General features: G+C 51.9%; 1 protein-coding gene across 1 annotated transcript in view; it reads right to left on the bottom strand.

The window, feature by feature from the left end:
- Nucleotides 1-3428: 3428 nt before the first annotated feature.
- LOC124038671 (DNA-binding protein RFX7-like) overlaps nt 3429-11748 on the bottom strand; it is a 34868-nt gene continuing 26548 nt past the window's right edge. The window contains exons 10-13 of the mRNA XM_046354788.1: nt 9129-10692; nt 8550-9074; nt 5931-7703; nt 3429-5832 (exon numbers count right to left, since the gene is read on the bottom strand). Of these exons, the coding sequence (XP_046210744.1) occupies nt 3607-5832; nt 5931-7703; nt 8550-9074; nt 9129-10692 (6088 nt within the window). The 3' untranslated portion in view covers nt 3429-3606. The remainder of the gene's footprint in view (nt 5833-5930; nt 7704-8549; nt 9075-9128; nt 10693-11748) is intronic.

The raw sequence follows: 11748 nt of genomic DNA, 5'->3' as shown, positions 1-11748 counted from the left end.
CTTCGAGGGTCTGAATACTTATGTATATACTTGCAAGAAATTCTAAAAACCTGTTTTTGCTTTGCCATTATAGAGTATTGTGATTTCATTATGGGGTATTGTTATGTCATTATGGGTTATTGTTATGTCATTATGGGGTATTGTTATGTCATTATGGGGTATTGTTATGTCATTATGGGGTATTGTGATGTCATGATGGGGTATTGTGATGTCATGATGGGGTATTGTTATGTCATTATGAGGTATTGTGATGTCATTATGGGGTATTGTGATGTCATGATGGGGTATTGTGATGTCATTATGGGGTATTGTGATGTCATTATGGAGTATTGTGTGTAGATTGCTGTGGATGTGTTAAAAAAAAAATATATATTTTTTTAGAATAAGGCTGTAATGTAACAAAATGTGGAAAAAGTCAAGGGGTCTGAATACATTCCGAAGGCACTGTAACTGGCTGGCTGTGATTGTTTCAACAACATGCTCTCTGGCCCAGTGTTGCCTAAGCAACAACCTCAGCCATTTACATACTTTACAGCAGCTTTTCGTCTTTTAAACTCATGCGTCCCAAATGGCATTCTATAATCAGTGGTTCCCAACTGCAGTAACCCCCCCAGGACATCTTTCTGTTGTGGCCCCCAGGACATCTTTCTGTTGTGGCCCCCAGGACATCTTTCTGTTGTGGCCCCCAGGACATCTTTCTGTTGTGGCCCCCAGGACATCTTTCTGTTGTGGCCCCCAGGACATCTTTCTGTTGTGGCCCCAAGGACATCTTTCTGTTGTGGCCCCCAGGACATCTTTCTGTTGTGGCCCCCAGGACATCTTTCTGTTGTGGCCCCCAGGACAAGCCAAACTAAAACATCAAGCCACTTGACAAGTTGAATCAGGTGATTTTTGTCCTGGGCTACAATAACAATGTGTTGATGTTGGGAGTGCTGGAGGACCGGAGTTGGGTCACACTGGGCTGGCTATACAGTGCACTGCTTATGACCACAGCCCTGTAGAACCCTATTCCCTATATAGTGCATTACTTTAGACCAGAGCCCTATAGAACCCTATTCCCTATATAGTGCACTACTTTAGACCAGAGCCCTTTAGAACCCTATTCCCTATATAGTGCACTACTTTAGACCAGAGCCCTATAGAACCCTATTCCCTATATAGTGCACTACTTTGGCTTGTCTTTATACAGGATGGATGCCTCAAGTGACACTGCAAATAAAGAGAGAATCAAGGAAAACAAGTATTGAAAACATTATCAGAGTTTAAACAGTTGCCTTGATATGAATGGTGAAGCTCTGGATGGTTCTAGAATTATATTATTGGTTCTAGAATTATAGAATCGGTTCTAGAATGTGCAGATTCTATGTACTACTATATAGTATTATACACAGTCTGTCTGTAGGGATGGCGTAAGGCCTTGGAAGATTGGAAAATAAGGCAGCCATGTTTGTTGTTGCTTCCCTTCCTAGGAGTGTCATATTGGTTCTTCACCAGATAAGACTACCAGCACTAGCGAATCCAGCTCATCTTCCTCGTCTTCAAAATCCCTCTCCATCTCTTCCTAATTGAACAGTACAAGTAGCATATATAGACTGACACTTAAACTGTTCAGATATGAACCAGTATGCCATTGATTTGGTATCAATATGATACATGATGGAGATGTCTTAAATTCAGCACCTGGTAGTTGGGGATGCTACCCTTTTAGTGTTCGGACATGACAGGCAAATTTACTGCTAAAATGTCATGTGCGTGTTATTACGTTGTCTTGGTATGTTGTATTTTTCTGTTTTGATTCACTTTTGAAACACTAAAACAGGATGCTACATCCTACAGCAAACGATGATTGTGATTATGTGATTATGTGAGTGTGATTATGTGAGTGTGATTGTGTGATTGTGTGATTGTGTGATTATGTGAGTGTGATTGTGTGATTATGTGATTGTGTGATTATGTGATTGTGTGATTGTGTGATTATGTGAGTGTGATTGTGTGATTATGTGATTGTGTGATTATGTGATTGTGTGATTATTGAGTGTGATTGTGTGATTATGTGATTGTGTGATTATGTGAGTGTGTGATTATGTGATTGTGTGATTATGTGATTGTGTGATTATGATTGTGTGATTATGTGAGTGTGTGATTATGTGATTGTGTGATTATGTGAGTGTGTGAGTGTGTGATTATGTGAGTGTGATTATGTGATTATGTGAGTGTGTGATTATGTGAGTGTGTGATTATGTGATTGTGTGATTATGTGAGTGTGATTGTGTGATTGTGTGATTATGTGAGTGTGAGTGTGATTGTGTGATTGTGTGATTATGTGATTGTGTGATTGTGTGATTGTGTGATTGTGTGATTATGTGATTGTGTGATTGTGTGATTGTGTGATTGTGTGATTGTGTGATTGTGTGATTGTGTGATTATGTGATTGTGTGATTATGTGAGTGTGATTATGTGATTGTGTGATTCTGCGCCAGATGTCCTATGTGTTAGATGATGTCTGAATAAAACTATTGCATTATTGAATGAGTACACACAACATAGGAAGATATGGTTTAACTGTGTGCTGTTCATTATACTGTACCTTGGGAAATCTACCCCCAATAACAAGTCTGAAATGGACCCCTACTCCATATAGTGCAGTACTCTATCCAGGGTGGCATTTCAGACACAGACCACGTCTCACAGACCACGTCTCGCGGACCTCGTCTCGCTGACCACGTCTCGCTGACCACGTCTCGCGGACCTCGTCTCGCTGACCTCGTCTCCCTGACCTCGTCTCGCTGACCTCGTCTCGCTGACCTCGTCTCAACAGACCACGTCTCATAGACCTCGTCTCGCTGACCTCGTCTCGCTGACCTCGTCTCCCTGACCACGTCTCGCTGACCTCGTCTCGCGGACCACGTCTCGCTGACCTCGTCTCGCTGACCTCGTCTCGCAGACCACGTCTCATAGACCTCGTCTCGCAGACCACGTCTCATAGACCTCGTCTCGCTGACCTCGTCTCGCAGACCACGTCTCATAGACCTCGTCTCGCTGACCTCGTCTCGCGGACCTCGTCTCGCGGACCACGTCTCGCTGACCTCGTCTCGCGGACCTCGTCTTGCAGACCACGTCTCAACAGACCACGTCTCGCAGACCACGTCTCAACAGACCACGTCTCGCTGACCACGTCTCGCAGTCCACGTCTCCCTGTCCACGTCTCACAGACCACGTCTCGCAGACCACATCTCGCAGACCACGTCTCAAAGACCATATTATCCCTCACTTGAAATATACTCATTGATGATTTCATAGGAAGGTGAAATGAAGTGGTAATGTATTGTGATTCAGATATCTTAACAATAAAAGAGATTTCCAGGTTAGGGTGGTCTTCCCCTGGACAAACGGCCGAGAGTCCAGAAGTTTTTTTCTTCCCCTGACAAAACAATAAAAAAACAAAACCCCATAAATATACGTATTTATTTTAAGCCAGTCTGTATCGGAATTGACACACCCTAGTCCCTGTATTGTACACTGCTTCTGACTAGGGCCAATAGACAAAGACCCATTGTAAACTATATAAGGCAATGAGCTTCAATTCGTTCACACACAATAACATCATTAGCCCAACATCTCTACGGTAGTAGGCTGGTCTTTGCACTCCAGCCAGTCGAACGAGGAGTTCACAGTTTCACTACATATCTGCTGAAACAGAGGATCGTTCTTCAGCTCTTCCAGTGTGGCGTCTTCGTACTGTTCTTGCTGTTGATTGGACGGATCGAACAACAGGTCGGCGTCCAACGTGTTCAGGTCTGTGATGCTACTGGAGAGGTCAGAGGTCAGCCCGATGTCGTTGGTGAAGTCGGACGCCACAGCGGCGTTGAGTTCCGAGGCCACCTGACCAACCAGCTGAGAGCTAGGGTTGAGGCCTTCAGCGTGGACGTTGACGCCGTCGTCGCCTAACAGGTCTTTAACAGTGTTGTTGAAGTCTAGCTGTTGTTGTGCCTTGTCTTCTTCATCCTGTTGTTGTTGCTGCTGCTGGGTGGTGATGGGCTGGAAGAGTTGGAACCCGGCCTGGGGAATCTGGAGCTGGGGACTCTGGAGCTGGGGACTCTGGAGCTGGGGGTGGGGACTCTGGAGCTGGGGACTCTGGAGCTGGGGGTGGGGACTCTGGAGCTGGGGACTCTGGAGCTGGGGACTCTGGGCTGGGGACTCTGGAGCTGGGGACTCTGGAGCTGGGGACTCTGGGTGGGGACTCTGGAGCTGGGGACTCTGGAGCTGGGGACTCTGGAGCTGGGGGTGGGGACTCTGGAGCTGGGGACTCTGGAGCTGGGGACTCTGGAGCTGGGGGTGGGGACTCTGGAGCTGGGGGTGGGGACTCTGGAGCTGGGGTTGGGACTCTGGAGCTGGGGGTGGGGGGAATCTGGAGCTGGGGACTCTGGAGCTGGGGGTTGGGACTCTGGAGCTGGGGGTGGGGAATCTGGAGGGGAACTCTGGAGCTGGGGACTCTGGAGCTGGGGACTCTGGCTGGGGCTGGGGACTCTGGAGCTGGGGGTGGGGACTCTGGAGCTGGGGACTCTGGAGCTGGGGACTCTGGAGCTGGGGGTGGGGACTCTGGAGCTGGGGACTCTGGAGCTGGGGACTCTGGAGCTGGGGGTGGGGACTCTGGATCTGGGGCTGGGGACTCTGGAGCTGGGGGTGGGGACTCTGGAGCTGGGGATGGGGACTCTGGAGCTGGGGGGGGACTCTGGAGCTGGGGGGGTGGGGACTCTGGAGCTGGGGGTGGGGACTCTGGAGCTGGGGACTCTGGAGCTGGGGACTCTGGAGCTGGGGACTCTGGAGCTGGGGGTGGGGACTCTGGAGCTGGGGGTGGGGACTCTGGAGCTGGGGGTGGGGACTCTGGAGCTGGGGACTCTGGAGCTGGGGGTGGGGACTCTGGAGCTGGGGGCTCTGGAGCTGGGGACTCTGGAGCTGGGGGTGGGGACTCTGGAGCTGGGTGTGGGGAATCTGGAGCTGGGTGTGGGGACTCTGGAGCTGGGGATGGGGACTCTGGAGCTGGGGGTGGGGTGGGGACTCTGGAGCTGGGGAGCTGGGGGCTCTGGAGCTGGGGACTCTGGAGCTGGGGTGGGGACTCTGGAGCTGGGGGTGGGGACTCTGGAGCTGGGGGTGGGGACTCTGGATCTGGGGATGGGGACTCTGGAGCTGGGGGTGGGGACTCTGGAGCTGGGTGTGGGGACTCTGGAGCTGGGTGTGGGGACTCTGGAGCTGGGGGTGGGGACTCTGGAGCTGGGGCTGGGGACTCTGGAGCTGGGTGTGGGGACTCTGGAGCTGGGTGTGGGGACTCTGGAGCTGGGTGTGGGGACTCTGGAGCTGGGTGTGTGGACTCTGGAGCAGGGCCTGGTGAATGTGGAGATGGGCTTGGGGAATGTGGAGCTGGGGATGGGGACTCTGGAGCTGGGTGTGGGGAATGTGGAGCTGGGGATGGGGACTCTGGAGCTGGGGCTGAGGACTCTGGAGCTGGGGCTGAGGACTCTGGAGCTGGGTGTGGGGACTCTGGAGCTGGGTGTGGGGACTCTGGAGCTGGGGGTGGGGACTCTGGAGCTGGGGACTCTGGAGCTCGGTGTGTGGACTCTGGAGCTGGGTGTGTGGACTCTGGAGCAGGGCCTGGTGAATGTGGAGATGGGCTTGGGGAATGTGGAGCTGGGGGTGGGGACTCTGGAGCTGGGTGTGGGGACTCTGGAGCTGGGTGTGGGGACTCTGGAGCTGGGTGTGGGGACTCTGGAGCTGGGTGTGGGGACTCTGGAGCTGGGCCTGGGGAATGTGGAGCTGGGGATGGGGACTCTGGAGCTGGGGATGGGGACTCTGGAGCTGGGGATGTGGACTCTGGAGCTGGGGACTCTGGAGCTGGGGACTCTGGAGCTGGGGACTCTGGAGCTGGGGCCTCAGGAGCGGCCTAGTCTGGGTTTGTAGTAGCTGGGGATGGAGCTGTCCTGAGGCCTCCTGAAGCTCCTGGATCTGCTGTAGCTCCAGTCCACATCCTCACCACCAGGGCCTGATTGTGCTTGGTTGAAGCTCATCTCCCCGCCGCGTCCTCCGGTACTGGTGAGATAACCCCCGTGCTGCTGGAGCTCGAAAGAGGCAGGGCTGGAGCTGACGGTCTGCAGCTGAGACTGGTGGACGTTCCCCCCTCCTCCTCCATCTCCTCCAGTGGTGAAGCCCCCAGGGGCAGTCTGACTCTGAGACCGGGTCTCCAGCATCTGGGTGAGGTTCATGCGGGCGGTATAGTTGGAAGGAAGGTTGTTGATGCCCAGGCCCCTCACAGTGTCGTTTGCGTCAGAGTCCATCTTACTCAGGAGGACGTTGGTGATCTTAGTGGCATTACTCTGGTTCTGTCCCTGGATGCCCTGCATCTCCACAACGCTCTGCATCATGATGTTTAAGGGCACCGATTGGCTGCGCTGGGCCATGCTGTGGAGGTTGCCGCCCACCGATTGGCTGTTGGACAGAATGATGAGAATTTCCTGTGAGGTCATGGGGGAACTAAACTGCGAGACAACCAATCGAGTGGTAGTGCCGGCGTCGGGGGTTGTGACGGTACCGCTGAAGGTCATCTGACTCACGGCGGGGCTGACGCTGCGGCAACGGAACGCCCCGCCCCCTGTTGACAAGACTCCACCCTTGCTGTCCAAAGGGGCGGGCACAGCGAAGCTCTCGTCCTGTTTGGTTGCCGTGTTGGTTGGTACGCTGGTCAACTGCTGTTGCACCGGAGAGATGGGGGTGAGATGTCCAAAATGGCTGCCGTCCTGCTGTCTGGACTGAGCCTGGAAAGACTGGCCACTGTGGCCCCCCGGGACAGCGAAGGCGTGCGGCTTACGGAAATGGTCATCCACTAGATCCTGGTAACTAGGCAGGAGTCCACCAAGGCTGTGGTTAGAGATGGATAACCCGGACCCTGGCCCTGCTCCGACTCCTCCAGTAGCTTCAGTACCACTACTGTTGTAGCGGTTGTTGATCCACTCCAGTTTAGCCTTATCTGGGTGAGTGGCCATGGGTCTCTGCATGGGCTTGATGGGACTGGAGGAGACAGACACCACGGAGGCATCGCGGTAACCCCCTGCCATGCTGGAGTTGATAGGGGTGAAGGCAAATGGGTTCCTGCACTCCACCGGGCTGGGCGGGATGCCGCTAGAACAGTTAGACAGAGCGCTCATAGGGGTGTGTCGGCCTCCTAGAGGCCCCTCCACGGGCGTGATGGGGGCCATGCTGTGATGGCAACAGGGGCTCTCTCTGGTCAGCTCGTGCCCACCGAGAGTCATCTCCGTGGGGGTAGGGGTTGGAGTCAGGGTAGGGGTAATGCTGCTATGGGCAGACTGGTAGAAAGAGGAACTATCCTCCTGGTGGTGAGTGTTGAGGATGGGCCCCTGGGGGCCCCCAGGCTGGCCCTGGAGAGAGATATTATCCACACAGCTACTGAACAACGGCTGGAGGCCCTTCAGCTTCATCTGTTCCTCCATCTGAACCAGTTCCTCCACTATGCTGTCCTGGGTCATATTGTTCATGGTGGAGCCGTGCTGGGAGGCTAAGGAGGCAAAGTCCACCATCTCCTGGTGAAGGCCAGATATCTGATCAGAGGAGTCTGAGGTCTGGGACATGACGTTGGAGAGTTGGTGTTGGTTGGTAGAACCCAGGGCCTGCTGCTTGGTGTATTCTGCTGCGCTCTAGAACAGAATGAAATAGAACATAACTTTATTGACAATCAAAAGGAGGAGGAACAATGTTTTATTGGTATTACCCAACAAGGATGATTTCAAAAAACATCAAATTACATTTTAATAAGAAATGTGTCCGGTCAATTGTTATAATATTGTGGAATGACACTTTAACAAACGTTTGTAAACTCCACAAATGAAAAATAGTTAGCCTGATATACTGTACTAGAGACCCATAGAGACCCATGTACTAGAGACCCATAGAGACCCATGTACTAGAGACCCATAGAGACCCATGTACTAGAGACCCATAGAGACCCATGTACTAGAGACCCATGTACTAGAGACCCATAGAGACCCATGTACTAGAGACCCATAGAGACCCATAGAGACCCATGTACTAGAGACCCATAGAGACCCATGTACTAGAGACCCATAGAGACCCATGTACTAGAGACCCATAGAGACCCATAGAGACCCATGGACTAGAGACCAATAGAGACCCATAGAGACCCATAGAGACCCATAGAGACCCATAGAGACCCATAGAGACCCATAGAGACCCATGGAGACCCATAGAGACCCATAGAGACCCATGTACTAGAGACCCATAGAGACCCATAGAGACCCATGGAGACCCATAGAGACCCATGTACTAGAGACCCATAGAGACCCATAGAGACCCATAGAGACCCATGTACTAGAGACCCATAGAGACCCATAGAGACCCATGTACTAGAGACCCATAGAGACCCATAGAGACCCATAGAGACCCATAGAGACCCATGTACTAGAGACCCATAGAGACCCATAGAGACCCATAGAGACCCATAGTGGGTCATAATAAGCACTCACAGTCTGAGTGAAGGCCTGTTTCTGCAGCTCCTCCACATATCCTGCGGCTGACTCTTCCAACACTGTGCTTGTCATGTTCCCCATCACAGAGACAGAGTGTTGCTGTGCTCCTACTGTCATCCCAGAGACAGAGTGTTGCTGTGCTCCTACTGCCATCCCAGAGACAGAGTGTTGCTGTGCTCCTACTGTCATCCCAGAGACAGAGTGTTGCTGTGCTCCTACTGTCATCCCAGAGACCTCAGAGTGTTGCTGTGCTCCTACTGTCATCCCAGAGACCTCAGAGTGTTGCTGTGCTCCTACTGTCATCCCAGAGACCTCAGAGTGTTGCTGTGCTCCTACTGTCATCCCAGAGACCTCAGAGTGTTGCTGTGCTCCTACTGTCATCCCAGAGACCTCAGAGTGTTGCTGTGCTCCTACTGTCATCCCAGAGACAGAGTGTTGCTGTGCTCCTACTGTCATCCCAGAGACAGAGTGTTGCTGTGCTCCTACTGTCATCCCAGAGACAGAGTGTTGCTGTGCTCCTGTCTGTCATCCCAGAGACAGAGTGTTGCTTGCTCCTACTGTCATCCCAGCTCCTACTGTCATCCCAGAGACAGAGTGTTGCTGTGCTCCTACTGTCATCCCAGAGACAGAGTGTTGCTGTGCTCCTACTGTCATCCCAGAGACAGAGTGTTGCTGTGCTCCTACTGTCATCCCAGAGACAGAGTGTTGCTGTGCTCCTACTGTCATCCCAGAGACAGAGTGTTGCTGTGCTCCTACTGTCATCCCAGAGACAGAGTGTTGCTGTGCTCCTACTGTCCCTGCTGTGATCTGCTGTAGTAAGGCCTGTTGCTGTTGTTGTTTCTGCTGTTGTTGCTGCTGCTGCTCAGACACTGCGGTGGTGGTTGTACCAGAGGCTTCAGTGCTGCTGGTGTGACTGCTGACAGTCAGAGAGGACTGGTCTTCCTGCTTAACTAGCAGCAACGAGGAGGACTGGTCTTCCTGTTTAACTAGCAGCAACGAGGAGGACTGGTCTTCCTGCTTAACTAGCAGCAACGAGGAGGACTGGGGCTTCACACTGACAGTCTGAGAGGAGGAGGAGGAAGAGATCTCTGCGTTCGTGACGGGCGAGTCAGACAGCGCCAGGATCTGCGTGGGCACTAGGTGTTGTTTCACCGTCACTCGACAGGGGGCGCTCTCCGGTCGGGCCGGCGTGCTTTGTCTGGCTGGGACCCTCTTCACAGCGGCAGTAACCACTGGTTTGGGGTCAAAGGTCACACCTAAATGTTGCTGGGAGATGAAGACACGCTTCACAGGGATCACGTGGGAGGAATCCAGACCAGGGCCGTTTCGCTTCCGAGGACTCATAGAACGTGATGCACAGGAGGAGGAGTCTCTAGCAGTCAATAGGGTAACAGCCGATAAGCCATTGGACGAGGAAGACTTTCCGCTGACGCTAGGAGTGTTCTGATTGGCCGAGGGCACAACAGTTAAATAAAAAGGACTTTCTTGGTGACAGTTGGCGGTGCTGCTGTTGCTATTGCTGTCCTGCTTGGTCTCTACCCTAATAGTCGCTGCATTGGTGGCAGAGGTGGGAGGGGAGCTAGAGGAAGGGTAGCTTTTGGTCCTGGCGGCAACTCTTTCAGGTCCTGGGGAGCATATGACCAGGAGCGAGGGTTCGCTGGACACTCGGTACTTAGTGGCCCTCTCTAGACGATTGGAGCTCCCGGGGGACTTCTGTATGGTGCTCAGTTCATCAGAGTTAACGCCCGGGTTATTGTCAGTGATGATGGCCTCAGGAGCCACTGTGGAGACTGGGGCGCCAGGCTGTACTGCAGGGCATTGTGGGGTAGCTGTGGGGCCTCCCTGGCTCTGTCCCTGTTGCTGGACCTCCTCTAGGGCAGCGATGGTGGTAAAGGAGGTGGTGGTTCCCACCCCGGCCGAGGCTGAAGCTGGCCTGAGGACCATACTGTTACTGCTGGTACTGATAGTGTTGCTCGGGGTCAGGGAGACGGCGGTCATCTTGACCACGTTGACGTGGGAGCTGAGCTGGGGCTGGATCACGTGGTGGGTTTTCATGGGGCTGTTGGTGATGAGCAGGGTGGGGGGCGAACGCAGGGTGATGGCCCCCGTGGCAGAGGGCTTGGGGAGGATCTGGGGGTACCTGTGGCATCATGAGATGGAAATAGTTTATTTACACAAACAGAGGCAACTGAACATTATAGGGCTGGTTTCTTGGACTAAAAAACATGCTCAATGGAGAATGTTCATTGAATTAGCTTTTTAGCTACAAGGGCTATGATTGAGGGATGCTACTGTATCTAGAACCTGAAAGGGTTCTTCGGCTGTCCACATTGAATAACCGTTTGAAAAACCTTTTTTGGTTGAAGTTAGAACCTCCAGTTAGAACCATTTTGGTTCCAGTTAGAACCCTTTTGGTTCCAGTTAGAACCCTTTTGGTTCCAGTTAGAACCCTTGTGGGTTCCAGTTAGAACCTGTGTGGGTTCCATGTAGAACCCTTTCCACAGAGGGTTATAAGAATATTTTGAAGATAAATACACAACGCAGAGGACGAGAGGTCCATACAGTACTAAAGGTCAAGAGGACGAGAGGTCAATACAGTACTAAAGGTCAAGAGGACGAGAGGTCAATACAGTACTAAAGGTCAAGAGGACGAGAGGTCAATACAGTACTAAAGGTCAAGTGGACGAGAGGTCCATACAGTACTAAAGGTCAAGAGGACGAGAGGTCAATACAGTACTAAAGGTCAAGAGGACGAGGTCAATATAGTACTAAAGGTCAAGAGGACGAGAGGTCAATACAGTACTAAAGGTCAAGAGGACGAGAGGTCAATACAGTACTAAAGGTCAAGAGGACGAGGTCAATACAGTACTAAAGGTCAAGAGGACGAGAGGTCAATACAGTACTAAAGGTCATTGGAAATAGTGTTGTTTTTGATGTAATAGGGGATTAATGATCAATGGGTCAGAGACATGAGAGGAATTTCAGTCCGGGACTCATAGTACATGGTAAGTTCTCATTGGTGTACATTGAGCCTGAAATAGGATACTTGTTATTTGGCCATTGGCCCAGTTTTATTGCAAGGAATTCTAAATTGGTCAACTATTATACTAACTATACTATATACTTTCTACTATTAAACTCGGACAAAACAGAGATGCTTGTTCTAGGTCCCAAGAAACAAAGAGATCTTCTGTTG

This window comes from Oncorhynchus gorbuscha, linkage group LG01 (assembly GCF_021184085.1).
Source record: "Oncorhynchus gorbuscha isolate QuinsamMale2020 ecotype Even-year linkage group LG01, OgorEven_v1.0, whole genome shotgun sequence".
Taxonomy (NCBI): Eukaryota; Metazoa; Chordata; class Actinopteri; order Salmoniformes; family Salmonidae; genus Oncorhynchus; species Oncorhynchus gorbuscha.
This window is presented reverse-complemented; position numbering and strand designations above follow the sequence as displayed.